The 14,951-nt window shown below is 35.4% G+C and overlaps 1 protein-coding gene across 2 annotated transcripts; it reads left to right on the top strand.

The window, feature by feature from the left end:
* Positions 1 to 348: 348 nt before the first annotated feature.
* LOC140787040 (uncharacterized) lies at positions 349 to 14,810 on the top strand. 2 transcript variants are annotated; one of them, XM_073135786.1, is made up of 20 exons: positions 349 to 542; positions 633 to 702; positions 1,906 to 1,948; positions 2,194 to 2,271; positions 2,471 to 2,552; positions 2,661 to 2,743; positions 2,920 to 2,977; positions 3,690 to 3,800; positions 5,352 to 5,409; positions 5,557 to 5,653; positions 6,646 to 6,681; positions 8,585 to 8,721; positions 9,844 to 9,914; positions 9,988 to 10,041; positions 10,596 to 10,738; positions 10,914 to 11,030; positions 12,306 to 12,542; positions 12,939 to 12,998; positions 14,089 to 14,334; positions 14,428 to 14,810. In XM_073135786.1, the coding sequence occupies exons 1-20, from the start codon at positions 419 to 421 to the stop codon at positions 14,566 to 14,568; spliced, it is 2,046 nt and encodes a 681-aa protein (XP_072991887.1). In that variant the 5' UTR covers positions 349 to 418; the 3' UTR covers positions 14,569 to 14,810. The 2 variants fall into 2 exon arrangements, with proteins under 2 accessions (XP_072991887.1, XP_072991888.1); XM_073135787.1 differs by lacking the exon at positions 1,906 to 1,948 and having other exon boundaries at positions 371 to 542.
* Positions 14,811 to 14,951: the final 141 nt, after the last annotated feature.

A 14,951-nucleotide genomic window follows, 5' to 3' on the forward strand; every position in this document is an offset into this window, starting at 1 on the left:
AATTTTCTATCTCTTCTATCTTCTCATAACTAAGATTATATAATTATATAATAGATTAATATTAGTAAAAAATTTATAGTTGCTTAAAAAATGAGATAATCATTGCAAAAGTGGTATTATAAATTTGATAAACTCACAACTATCTAATTTTTATATTAGTGTAAATTTTAAGGGGATAATTACGAAGTAATATAAATAAAAATGGTTAAGGCTAAAAAAAAGAGATAAAAAGGATACGGAGAAAGACGCGACGTTTTATTTATTTCTTAAGTTTGTTAAATTATTTAAACTAATTATATTAGAATTTTAAATAAATTATTGAGGGAGGAAATTTAGTAAAATTTAGTTGAACTCGATAAACAAATGCACCTTGTTAGATATCAATCTCTCTCTCTCTCTCTCTCTCTCTCTCTCCGCGATGCCTTCGTTTGCGATCCCTCCGATCTTGAAGCGGTACTGGCTCCCCGTCCTCCTCTTCGCCCTCGGACTCTTCTTCCAGCTCGTCGTCCTCCCTTCCTCGTATCCTCCGAGCCATTACGACTGTGAGTTCTTTAAACCCTATTTCGAATCCCATGCCATCTCAGCGATCGTATCTTTTCCGTGACCATTTCTCGTCCTTGGCGGTGTTTTAGTGCTGGGCGTACAGAGATATGCGTCCATCGAGGACGTCACCAAAGCTTACGAAGACCTCTCAAACAAGTGGTAGGGCAGTGCGATAATTTAGTTTTTGATTTTTTTTTCCCGGAATTTTTTGGTCTTCTTTTGCAGGAGTATTATATTATTATTCGAGTTTAGAACGTCGTTCTTTGGGGGCATAATTATGTAAATATCTTACATGTAGACACTTTTGTCCTATTTGACGATAAAATGGGAGGAGGAAACTGTAGGTGTAAAAAAAATGTGCCTCTTAAAATGATTGTTAATTGTTTAAGATGGCTAAAGGTAGTCTTTTGTGATAAGGATCATATTCGGATGGTACGATTTATTGGTACTGTGATATCGGATGTCCTTCTGGTTTGCATTTGGGACATGTTATACAAAATTGAGGTATACAGCATTGATGTCCTCGTCCTGTAACCTTCATTATAGCTTTTCAGGTTTTTGCATTGAATTTAGCGTCAAGAGTTTCAATTGATATATTGTTTACAATTTGCTTCATCTAGACATATTGTCATCAAGAGATTGATAGTGGAGGTTTTATTATTGTATAGACTGCTTAGAATGCATAAAAAGTTTTCTGAGGTCTAAAAAATCGGATACAACTTAGACTTAACCAAGTCAAATGACACTTCTGATAGTTCAAGCATTTCTCTTCATGGAAACAAATTATTATATGTTCTTGATGGAACTTACGGAACCTTCTGAAAGAAATTCGCAACATGAGAGTCAAGTGCAAGAACTGATTCAGTAGACTTACTCTAGTACTTGTTGTTAAACTATGATTCAAATATTTCTTTGCCATTAAATATGTTTTAGCCTTTCTTTTAAAAAAGTCGAGGTGCATTTCTTTTCCCATGTTCTCTAAGTATGTAAAAGATAATACTATTGACTATTGAGCCCAATGTTGTTATACTGAGGGTGGACCTGGATTCTACCCATTAACCAACAATTAGTTTTAAACGGTGTGCGGACATCATTTGTCTTCACAAGCTGTCTAGCTCCTATGAAGGCAATATGCGTCAAATTAATATCAAAATTCATGCAAGTCTTCTTCTATCTATTACTTTTTAGTTTAAGTTTCCTGATTGAGAAGACCGTAACAGGATTATCTTATCATTTACATGCTTGTTCTATGATTTGAGTTTGTAAGAACTTTTTTTTTCTTTGTGCGTTTATCTGAAGGATCTAGCTTTTTGATAATAAGTGAATAACAATTCTTTTTATGTGAATCCATAATAAACTCAGGCTCTCAGGTGCGGATCCTCCAACAACTAGTGAGTTTGTTAAGGTAGGTCTTCTACTATTGAATCATTGATGGTTAAGCATTGACAGGAAAGTTTAGGTCATTTAGATTATAATTATGTGCTTGGACCACTCTTCTAATTTGTTGTAGACTTTGAGTCATCATGCCGCCTAAGAATGAAAGTTCTTAATTCTGTTGTTATGCAAATCTTTGCTTTTACTGTTGATGTTTCGAAAAATAAGGTTATGATATTCCAGTGCTATAAGATTTATGTCCTGATGTTTTTGCAGATCCGCTATTCATTTGAGCTGTTGACAAATCCAATATGGAAGCGAGATTATGACCTGTTTGGTCTTGATGAACAGTTGGTGAGATTCTATTCATTATTCTCAATTGCAGTTCATATATTAAAATTCAAATTTGTATGCATCCGAAAAATTGAAAATATAAATAAATATGTGTATCTATCCACTTCATTTTTTTCTCATGGCCATTGCATACATGGTTCAGTTTTCTCCTTATAGTCAATGTAAGTTGATGCCTCATGCTATTGCTTCGTGGCTGTAGGATGTTATTGGGACAGTTGAAGAACAATATGAGCAGGACTTCTCAAAAATAAACCTTCCATTGTTAAATGCATCTTTATTTGGTAAGTTAAGGTTATTGAACTTTTTCAATTTATGATTGCAAGCATGATGATATTCTCCTTTTATCTTATTGGACAAATAATTGAATTTATACCTACTCTTGGTTCTAGATTCAACTGACCATGCTTCTAATGTGCTTACACATGAGAAGTTCATTTCAGCTATTGAGAAGGAAGAGCCATTGCTCATACAAGTAAGGTCATGAACTTTGTAGAACGAAATTTGGTACATGCTATTTGTCATGGAAGCAAGAGTTGTTTTATTTCTGGATAGCTCTGTTCTGTAAGATAAATTTCAATTTTAAACCCAAGGAGATAGAACAACTTCTAACTACTGTTATATGAATTCCCTATGGCATTTGGAAATAAGGTTTATTCAACTGGAAGTCCTCGCTGTGCTCAGTTCATTGATACTTGGAAGAAAATTGGTATGTGTCTCTTCTATAAGATATAATGTAACAACTTTGTTATTTGTTTTGTAACTTATATATGCATATTATGACCAAGTTTTCTGGTCCCCTTATCTTAATAATTAATAGTGGGTATTTTTTTTTATCTTGAATTGAAACTATTAAACAAGCGCAAAAGGTAACACCTGAGGCATCTCTGAATTAAAACCATATGTTTAAACATCCTTTTGATCTTTTAACCTACACAAACAATGTATGTAACATTATGTGATACTCAGATTTTTGTCCTGTTAGTAAGGTGAGGTTTGCTAGCATGGCATGCTTCAGCTATTATTTGAAACCAATCCATTATTTTTTGGAGAAAGTTCCTCTATGTTTTTCCATGTTCCAAATAAACCTCTTTATCTTAAAGCTTGACACAAGCTTATGCTCATCTCTAGGATACGTAGTTAACTATTATAGTTTCCAAGGTGGCGTAACCAATTAAGTTGAAGATATCCATTCCCTTAAAGTTCATTTGAGATTAATGCTGTTGTATAACAGTAGTCTTAATTTTCTTCTAGTTCTTAAAATGTTTTTTCTTTATTGATTGAATTGAGTTGCCATGTTACTTTGCCATTAAGATGAGGGATCCAATCCTTAATAATTTCATTATCTTTTGGTACTACTTCCCATGATTCATCTTTGTTACTAATTTACTATTAATACATAATCTGATCTGGATGTCTAGATAGTCTATTGGATGGCGTGGCCGTCACTGCTATGGTGGAACTTGGTGATGTTCAGCTGGCTGCATATTTTGCTGAAAAGAAATACACGAAGCAGCCGTTTTTCCGAAATGGTAATTCTTGTAATTATAGTCCTGATTGGTTCTCATTTTTCTTTCAGTAGACAACTTGATCTGATTTTCTTCTGATTGTGCCTAATTTTGTCCTCGATAGTGATATGATATAGTTCCCTAGATACTCATTGCCTTTCTAACTTTGGTTTATTAGTAGTATTTGTTTGTTTGCTAAAGAATAAGAAATTCTGCTAGGGCATTCGAACGCACTTGATTAAGCATCTTTGGAATTAATTAACTCTTCCCCTTTGCCTCTTCTCTCCTTCTCCCTCAACCTTCCCTCAATCTAGTCCACCACCATTGTTGGCCAAGCTCCTTCCCCTTCTGTCTGGTTGCCCCTCTCGACCCTAAAAAACAGCCCCTTTCTTCCTTCTCTTTTTTGCCTTGTGCAGTAGCTCGACCTACCTTATACCTCCATTAATCCACCTTTGTTAACCCTAGCTGAGCTCCACTACCACCACTACTCGGCCACCCTTTTGTCGATCCATTCCGATAGGTTCGAACCTCCACCCCAAATCTATCAAACCGCAAAATATTATTTCGAACCATCCATTGAATCTCAAGATCCCTTTAAACCTCGAAGGTTCGCGGTAGATCTAGCTTCCAAACTGGATGTCAGATCGTGAATTAGAGATCATATTCGGACTCGCATCGCTTGTGGGAGTAGGAAGATACCTTCGGATCACCGATCAAAGGCAGATCGTAACAAATAATTTGTATTTTACTATGTTATGCTTAGGAAACCAGCATTACGCCAATGTGAAGCTTGTGAGGTACTGTAGGATAGACATCTTATAACATCATTATGATTTAAGGCATTAGATTGAGAATATACTCTAATTAGGATGGTGCAATATCCAAGATTTGTGCATCTGCAGGTGGCTGTGTGGAATCAAACTTAAGTAAAACTACACAATTTATAAAATAGTTATACCTTATTTCAGGAAATAATATGAGTTGATCATTTCTATCTCCTTGGATCAATTCTTGAAAAGGAAGGGCAAAGACTGTTCACTTTGAACCGAAGCAATATGATTAGAGTAAAGACGAGATTTTGACGTATTATGTGATCATTTATCTCCTAAAAGGTAAAATGTATAGAACAACAATAATAATTCAGAGCTTATGGGGTCACAATTTTCTAGGAAACAGGCAGAAAATAACATCTGAGTGAAGGTGGTAAGAGCTGAGCAGGGTTTATGTCTCACTAGATATTATAGCATCAAAAGCTCTATTCACAACAAGGTGGTTGAAGTAATCTAAAATAGGTACAAGTAAATAATTAAGATAGTTTAGACATATCCGATGTCTTAGGATATGCCTAATGAGGTTAAATCATCTAATACGAGTTGAAGCTATGAATGGTAGATAATGTATATAGATTGATCGGCAAGGTTAACGGTAAGAAAAAGATGAATAGCTAAAAGATTCATGCATGTGAGCCCAAATAATTGCAACATCAGATTTTTTTCTTCCTGTTTCTCTTGTACTTCCCTGGTTTCTAATGACTATAGTATGCATAACATTTCTAACTCTTAATGATTCATGCAGGTATACCGGTCCTTGTTGCATATCCACCTAACTGCAGAAGTGCTAACTGCTTTTTAAGGTTATTATTGTTAACAAGGCAGAGATTAAGTTACAATAACATCTGAGTCTAGTAATGGTTTTAATAGACTGGCCTCATCGTATTCTTGCCTTCTTTGACCTACTTTGTCAGTTCTCTATTTCTCATACACTTCCTCTCTTCTCCTAGGTACCAAGGTGAACTTTCTGCAGAAGCAATTGTTGATTGGATAGCAGCAACTATACTTGGTTTGCCTCGCATTTTATACTATTCTAAGGAAGCACTGGTGAGATTTACTTCATGCTCAATTACCTCCTTTTATCTTTGCAATTATTACATGAATATAATATGATGTTATACTTGATGATCAGTGATTCAAGAAAATGTAATAGCAGCATGTTATGTCTGTAGAGAATTAGTATTGCTATTTTCATCAAAGTATCCGTTCTTTTCTTATAAACTCATATTTGCTTTGCATATAAGAGCCAAAATATTAGGACCAAAAAGATGATCTTTTTATTCACTTTGCTATTGTTGACTGCATGTAATGCCTTTATTTTAGAACCTTCACACAAATTATCTTTAATGGATATTATATACAAGGATGGTCGTGCCATAGACACGGCCTATGCCAACCACCGGCTAGAATGGCATGTGCTGCAAGAGAGGGAGAGAAAAATATAAAAGAAACTACTCATCTTCACCCTTTGCTGCTCGCCATCGATCTTGTTGTCATTGCTTGTTGTCAACTTCGTCGTCGTCGCTCACTACCGATCTCTTCACCCCCCAAGTTTGAGATGCTGCTCGCATCCGTGTTGGGTGCCTTAACTCAAGGAAGAAGAAATGGTCAGTGAGTCGGGTCGGGTTGAATAAAAACTTAAGTTGTTGATCCGGCGAACGATGACAACGAGATCGATGATGAGCGATAAAGCCCCTAGAAGGGGTGTCTTGCGGCACCCCTCGTGCCACTTGTTGGCACGCCGTTGGCATGGCCATCGTTGATTATATATATCTAATATTTTCTCTTTGAGTTTAGATTTGGACTGCACTAAAAATGTAATCACATTTTTCTTTTTGTTTCATGGTTTCTCATTACTACCAATTCTTTTTTGACTTTGGCCAGCAAAATATAACTCGTTTTGTTGTTCTCATTTCAGTCATGACTTATTTTGCTTGACCCTGCATATTCATTCTCTGGACAACTCTTAAACTTTATACTATCTTAGCTGGTTAGGATATTAGGGTAAGTGGTCACTTGACAAGCTAATGCATTTTCAGGTACCCAACTTCATCGCAAAGAGCGGTCAAAACAAGGTACTTTTTACTATTGGATCTTTGGGGTTTCTGTTGATTTCATTACTTTTTCCTGCTTAATGCATTTAGAGAAATTTTGAAGGCAGACCCCAATGAGCACTTTATGTAGCAAAATTTTAAATGGTGTCTAGAATAAGATAGAGCTGTTCATCTCTGGTTGTTAGCTATGCCTGGTTATTACCTCATGTTACCTACTACTTGGATATGCTACATGGATTAATCATCTTCCATGGGTCCTTTTCAAGGATGTAAAAGACCAAGCAGAGTTGAGCACTAGAATGATTGAGCTCTTTTTACACTTGGATCATTGTTTAGGTTAGTGAGCTTAGGCTCTAATGCACATGCTCACTTCCATGAGCTACTTGTAAGCTGCCTTTGTAGCCAATGGACCCTGTTGCTTGCATCTTGTTAGATGCCAAGCTTGGCTCCTTAATGGGCCTATGATCAACAAACCTAGTTTGTGCAGCAACTTTGAGCTAGCCTAAAGTTTTCAAGGTGTGGGCTTGTGTTCATCAGCTGCCTGTTCATTTACATCCCTACTCTGCATTGGATGATCCTATTCTCAGCTTTTATTGAAGATATTATGGTTCACATTTCATGATCAAATATGTTAATCTACTATCAATTAATCATACTATTCTCATAACTAGTTTCCTATAAACTATACAGTAGAGAAGACAAGCAGTGCACAGCACCCAGATAGATTGTATCAGCAATTGATTTCTTCCTCCATATTCATGCTAAAAGAATCATTTTGCTTTTCAAGGATGTTCTTTGTAGGATGTACAAAGTAGGCTCCATTTGGTTGAGTTTAGTGGCTGAACACGGCTAGCTGGCCTTAATTCTTAGCATAGTTTAGGTAGCTTTAACTAGGCTAAAAAAATGTAGTGTTTGGTTATGAATTGAGCTAAAAGTATAATTGTTACCTTTAATGTGATATGAATGTTGGTTTTGGAGGAAAAATGAGAATATGTAGAAAGAAAACCAATATGCCCTTTGACCCTTTTGACTTTGAAGTATGTTAGTATCAAAATATTATTATTAAATACAAGTTAAGTTTTTTTTTTTCTTTTGAAAGAAGCTCACAAGGTTGTGGGCTTACAATACAAGCCTGTAAGCCCATTGCAGACTTACGAGCTTGCAAGCAAGCACTTAGGGTCACTGATTTTTTATGTAGCTCATAAGGTTGCAGGCTTACAAACCGGCAGCGAGCTTAGATACAAGCCCATGAGCCCATTACAGACTTGTGAGCTTGTAACTCCGCAACCATTAAGTTATGTTTTTGTTTTCAAGTTTTGAGGCTTTAGCATCAGGGTTGTTTTTTTTAGTCCAGCGGGCTTATAACCTTGTGCATAAAGTTATGTTTTCCTTTTTTTAAGAGTCCTCAATATTGTAAACTTAATTAAAAAGTGTGAAAACAAGCTATTGTGAGCTTAGAAGCTTGCAAGCCCTCAACCACCTTATAAGCTATTGCAAGCTTAGTAAGGTTAGATTTTCTTTGAACAAAATATGTTAATTATGGAGAGAAATTAATGATGTTAGTACCAAAATATTATTATCAAATTTGTAAAAGATAAATAATGGACTTTTCAGGGGTAAATATGTAATTTGAAAATAATTCAAACTTAGGCTCATTTGTATTTTCTCTCTCCTCTACTCTATTTGGTTTTGAATTTAGTTAGGGATAATGAGGTGTTTGATTACTAAACATGGCTAGAGGGTCTCTAACCAAATTCAGGGGCTAGCCTTGGCCTCATTTCAAACGCCACCTTAACTATTTAACATCTTATAGCTTCATGCATATCTCTCTTTATGTGCTCTTATATAGCTTTTCTCCTCTTCTGTTGTTAGTTCATTATCATGTCTTGAACTATTGATTATCTTTACCGCGTATGACTAATAGGTCAAAGTCATTTTCTTCTCAAATACTGGGCAACGCGCTGCTCCATTCCTGCGCCAAGCTGCCCAAGAATATTCAAGTTATGCATCTTTTGCACTTGTTTTGTGGAGAGAGCAGGATTCTCAATTTTGGTGGAACACGTATGTGCTTAATAATCATGCCAACTAAGTGCTGTGTTCTTTATGCTTAATGAACACAACCATATCTACAAGTTTTATGATGTACCTATCTGAAATATGGCTCTCAATTTTTTTGTTTGACAGTACAATCCCCAATAGGATATAGTTGGATGTGCCTTTCTCCTTAGAGTGAATTCTGGATTCTAGTACAAAATCGGGTTTTTATACTTCATTCTTTGTATGATGGTGAACTTCAAATTGACGATGTTGCCTACTATAGTTTTCATGTAGTTCTATTTTTTAAATTTTGTTTTGTAACTCTTAATGTCTTAACATTCAGATAATTTTGGGATTTCACGTTATGTATTCAGTTCAGTAGTCGAAAATTCCAATATTACCATACAAGTTTGACTTTATAAATGATTTACTTATCTGGCAGCATGCCAGTATGTTTTTATTGGTTCTAGATTTCCCTATATTAGTTGTTGTATTCTTATATAAATATTGTAGTTAGGTCATCTTCAGCATTCATTATTTGATGAGTCTGTGAGAGAACTTTCTTTACATTTTTCATCGTCATTATATCCTCTTGAAATTTGAATTGTGCCCTTATTTAGTAATATGATCGTAGTCAGTTCTTTATTATTCTAACCAGTATGTAGGCTTTAGTTATTGTTGATAAGCAAGAGAAAACTTTAACGTGGATTGTGCATTACGAGAAGAGCCTAAACTTCTCTAATTTTGGTACAAGTCTGAATCTTAATAGAAGATAATAAATGCAATTTTGTCCTATTAAAATTTATCTTGTTTATTCAATTTGAAAGAAAACACTCTGAGCTTTGTGCTCATTATTGGATTTTGAAACTTAGTGAAAAATGTAATCCTTCCTGACTTGAATTTTCTTCATATGTGATGGCTCGATCTATACCAGAAGGTGGTAGTTTTATCTTTGGTCAACATTTCTTTGCTGCTAAGCATGCCATGTTCTGCACTTGTAACAAAGTCATTTCTTCTGTCGTTCCTTGTATCATGTTGTCATTGCGGTGTAACTCATATGCATTGAAAGATCTAGATTTAGTATAGGTCCTTTATTCATGTCTTATATTGCCAACTAGCTTCTGATCTTTTCATTTGCACTGTCAGGTTTGGCGTAGAATCAGCCCCTGCCTTTGTATTTCTAAAGGGACCAGGCGTCACACCTGTTGTTTATCATGGTAAGCTTCTATATGCTTTTCATCCATATATTACTACATTACAGGGATTAACTAAATGTTGTCTCTTCTACAGGAAGCTCAAACAGTTCACAGTTTATAAAAATCATGGAAGAGAATAAGCACCAAGGCATGGTTTGCCATGAGTTCCTAGTTTTATTGCATCCATATCCAGAATATCTTGCTCGATTGAAGATGTTACTTCTTTAGAAGTATAGATTATGTTCACAAGAAAGTAAAGTTAAAGTTAAATCTGTTAAATTGCCTGGTTATTTGCATTCTACACTTTCCAGGAAGACTGGTAAGATGTTCCATGCTTAGAGTTTAAAAAAGTGCCAGATCATTATATACATATCTGATTCTTTGAACATTATGACTGAACCAAGTTGATATGATAAGTTGATTGGCATGATCCTCTCAAATTGTGTCTAATTTTAGGTTTTAATTGTGCTACCATATATGCTGCATATATCTCTGACACATGTAGCGCTGCATATGATGCCTTGCACACTTGATCAAGCACGCACGTCGATGCACACTCAGCACAGCACGTCTTGTAAGAATTAATTGTTCGACAATCTTCTTAAAGAAAGTGGTTATCAAGAAATAAATAAAGGAACTTAGTGCTGTGAATCATCTATAACTTTTCTCTGGATACACAATGAGTTTCGCTATGGTTTTCAGAACTGCCACAGTTAAGGAGTGATACATCTATGGAGCTTGGTTGTGATCCAAGAGGTCGTTCTCGTGCTGGAAATGACACTATGATCTGGTATTGCGTGATTACTGCTGGCCGCCCTAGTATTGTACTAAGCAAAATGCGAGAAGTAAGTTTCTTTGGTGTGGTATTTGTCAATAAATAGTATGAAAGAGTAATCTATCGTTTGTAAGCTTGACAATTTTTTTTTTCATATATAGAACTAACTAATAAATTGGTACCATTAGATTTCAAGTAAGTTGTTTTGTTTTGTACCTCTTCTCATGCGCTTGAAACTACTATAGACCATGCACAGGGCCCAAGATATATTAATGGATGGCGATGATTCGGGTCCAGTTGCTGCTGCTGCCTTGAAAGATAGTCGTTTAACTTTCACTTGGCTTGATGGAGAAGTTCAAAAGGTGAATTCATTGCAATGTTGATTAAACCAATATGTGTCAGTTACTTCTGTATAAGTGTTCATTTACACTAATGAACACTGAACATAGATTTTGTATATGGTAGTTAGATACAAGTTATTTCATAGAAGGGTCCAAGACTAGCTTGCCAACATGATCTTTCAATAAAGACAGGTGTACAAGATTATTTCACTTTCCCATGCTAGCTGGACTTCCTACTTCCCTGAGATGATAAAAGCCCATTAGAAAAGTGACATCCAAGGGGCCCTTGAATCTTATCTTTCCTTGAGGAAACTTGGACATGTTTAGTATATGAAGTTGATGATATGATTCCCTTGCATAAGGTGCAAAGGACAATATGGATTTTTAAATGCTCCTCTAAGTTAAACAAGTAATAATATAAGGGGCAGGTTGTAGTTGACTGATGTGAGACAGTTTGATCTTGGCATTATTCATATACTCAACAGTGAACACTAAAATTTATAGTAACATTTTCTTGGGTAGAAGTTTAGGCTGGTCTAGCTGGGATTATGTTGGTCCATTTTGGCTATCATCGCTGCAACTCAAAGATTCGAACAACTTACGATAGATTTGGCTTTGTTGGGATCCTTACAAAGCATCAGGTAAGGCTCATATTTTTTTAAGGTTTAGGATTAAAATGGTTCCATCTATTTCCCATGTTTAATAGCATCAGGTAAGGCTCATATTTTGTCTATTTAAGTTGATGATGCTGGGCATCAATGCCCCCACTGAACCCAATAAACCTTCTTTAAATTGAATTTGCATTCATTGTGAGTTTTTGTCCCATAGATTAATTGGTTTTATGTGATTTTATTTTGGTTCTTTTTGTTTTTATTTGGTCAATATGCCATCTGTCCATCTTCTGTATATTTTTAGAAGTTTAATATATGAATTACAGTTGCTTATTAGAAATCCGCTAATGAATTCACAAAAGTATTTTAATTCTCATTAACACAATTTTTTTTAATTGTTAAAGGTGAACTCGATTAATTACTATTTAAATAAGTTATGCATTTCTTTTAGATGCAACTGATGTTTCTTTCTCTAATATATTGGAAGTACTGGGAAAAGTAGATGTATATTTTACCGAACAACTTTATTTAAGTGGCTTATAGAAGGCATAATTTTCTATGGATTTTGTTTGTCTGCTTGAGGGCACGAGCCTTTCTTTTTGCATAAAGTTTCACATTTTATTTGCTTGTTCTTGTTGATTTATATCACTGATACTTTTGCATAATTTTGCCACATCTTGTGCAGGAAGTCTGCATGTTTTACCTCACACCAGACTATGCTGATGGAACTTGTGGACCTAGGACCTTTGGCAATCCTGTTGATGTTCCTCGGATATTTCTCATACGCTTCCAAAGAAAACCAACAGAGGATGCATTGAAGACTGAAAAGCCAAAAAATATCTGGGAAACTCTACGAGGAGAGGATACATCCTTGGCCTCTCAGCTTGTTGCGAGATACAATGGTTCAGAAGACATCCAGGAGGTGTGCGACTTTATAACTTTATAATTTTATAATTCTATTTTTGTAATTTCTCTCTTTGTGAGCTGTATGTATGAAGTTCCCTATGATCAGATTATCTTCAGTAATCACTAGACATTTATTTCCAGGTGAAGAATTTGCATATCTTGCCAAAATTTCTTCATATTCTTATTTTTTTTATAAGCACTTTTAACAAAAATTTGATGTTTCACAACCATTTATCTGGTATTGTCTTGTATTATAATGTACTGCAAAGTCCAAGCAGCATGGACTCTTCATTTTGTAACTGGTTATTGCTAATCGTGTTGAACAATATGAACGAACAGTTTGACGGTTAACATGGTCGGAACATATGCTGAAGGGCGCCATCTTATATCTTTGTTTCTTGAACCTTGACAGATCATTCAATGGATCTCACAGATTATCAAAGATGGTGACACCAGAGAAATTCCTTACTTTGTAAGTCTTCTACAGCCCATCAACACATGAGCAAGATTATATGTGCCTGTAGAAAGCATTTTACCTTATTATTTATTTGCAAGAGTTAGGATTACTGAATTAGATGTAAATTAAAATGTTTGCCAAGGATGGTGCAACGTGACTTTGGTTTACTTCTTATAGTTAATTATATATTTCATTTTTCATAAACTTTCTCAATCAGATTATGGCATTTTCCATTCCTGGCAATTACTGTTTGGCAATTCCCTTTTAGAAAGTAAGACTGATTACCTAACATCTAACAATTTATTGCTCATGCCACTGGGTTAAATATGGTTATCTTCATCATCTTCTCTTGGGCTATTATGTGCAATATAGTGTGAGCCATTTCTTATGTAAAAGGTTATTATAGTTATTGGATTTTTTTTCACTGGGATTTTATGCATCACTTGGAAAGTTTGAATCTCACTGACTAGGCAGTGGTGAATATGTAAGATTTAGTACTGACAAAGTTCCCCACAAACTTGGATCCTTGTGTGTAGGCAACAGTTTGTCTGAAAAGTATAACATATCTTGTCAGTATGTAATTAATGAAGAAATCTTTTACTTCTATGTGACATTTTCTAAGCCATGAGAGTTGTACATTATGGAGATTTATCCAGATAATGTGAAGTATACGCACCATTCCATCGTCACTCAGCTTGCATATATTCGGGTGTAGCTGGACATTGACAATTGAGCATTTAATATATCATTATCTTCCTTTCCATTGATTGCCTTTTGAAATATCAGTTTTACATCTTGGTTTGTATAGTCAGTTTAATAAGTACTTCCAAAACTTGCAAAACATACTGATCGCTCAATCTTTGCTCATTACATGTTACACTGATCTTCGGAAGAAAATCTTATATCTTTCAATGCTTTTCTCTGCTTGATTCTAATGGGCGGAGTAAATTGCTTTTTTCAAGCATTAATATTTCCAGCCTCTAAAATAGTATCAAAGGTCTAGAATAGCTTATTAAGTATCTTTTAAAGGCCATGCTATCACCCTTGTTTTGCTCTATGAACTATTTCTGTTGATGCATAACCTGAACTAGTATTTGGTGAGCAGACCCAGACTGTGCCAAATCTGAACCCCGAGGAATCAAATCAAAAATGGTCAAGGAGTGCTAATGGTATACGTTCAGCTGGCGAAGGTCTAAAACAGAGGGTTCAGAACTTTGTTTCCCATATTGGTGATTACATGAATGACCCTAGGCTTGGCCCAAGCTTGCTTTTATGCGCATGCATATCATTTGGAACCATTTGGCTGCAAAGTAGCCAGACTACTCCATCTACTACTCCATCTACCAGACAGGTGAGATAAATCATGTTATTCTGCCCTTGTGGTATTATTATCTGTGCATTTCTTCCTAAGAATGTCTGATGACGAGTCTTGTGTACTTCTCAGGATGAAGCAGTAAGCAATAAAAGAAGTCACAGACGACGACCGACAGCAAGTAGATCAAACCATGATAGGCCCCAATCCATCACTGATGAAGAACCCAAAGATGCATATCAATTGCTATCATCCGGCTCTGACTCCGAATAGCCAGTGTTCTGAGAATATTTCTTCTGTAGACCACCACGCTCAGCCGAGCAACTAACTCAAGCTCAGATATTATTATAGGCCGAATTAAAGCAAAGCCTTGTGCCTAAGTTAGTGTAGTTAGTTTTCTGCTAGTGAAAATTCTTGTAATAATTATTCTCCTTACATCCGAATGTCCAACGATGTATGAAGAGTAAATTTGTACAAAAAAATATCAGTCAGTATATTAGTAAAATTTTGCAGTATGGACCATGGTGTTATTTACTTTCTTTATCGGTATTCTTTTCCAAGGTAAATTTTCAGGTGTTTGGGGGCATATTTGTTCTACATGCTAATTTCCACCTGAGGTGTAGATTACTATTTAATTCATCTAACTATCATCTAAT

The sequence above is a fragment of the Typha latifolia genome, chromosome 4 (assembly GCF_019914945.1).
Source record: "Typha latifolia isolate L0001 chromosome 4, TyphaL0001v2, whole genome shotgun sequence".
NCBI lineage: Eukaryota > Viridiplantae > Streptophyta > Magnoliopsida > Poales > Typhaceae > Typha > Typha latifolia.

Excerpts from the sequence above, each read along its gene's own strand:
- LOC140787040 (XM_073135786.1), top strand. The coding sequence starts at position 419 with ATGCCTTCGTTTGCGATCCCTCCGATCTTGAAGCGGTACTGGCTCCCC. Across the intron at positions 1,949-2,193 it reads CAACTAGTGAGTTTGTTAAG|ATCCGCTATTCATTTGAGCT; the intron begins GTAGGTCTTCTA and ends ATGTTTTTGCAG. Across the intron at positions 3,801-5,351 it reads GCAGCCGTTTTTCCGAAATG|GTATACCGGTCCTTGTTGCA; the intron begins GTAATTCTTGTA and ends TGATTCATGCAG.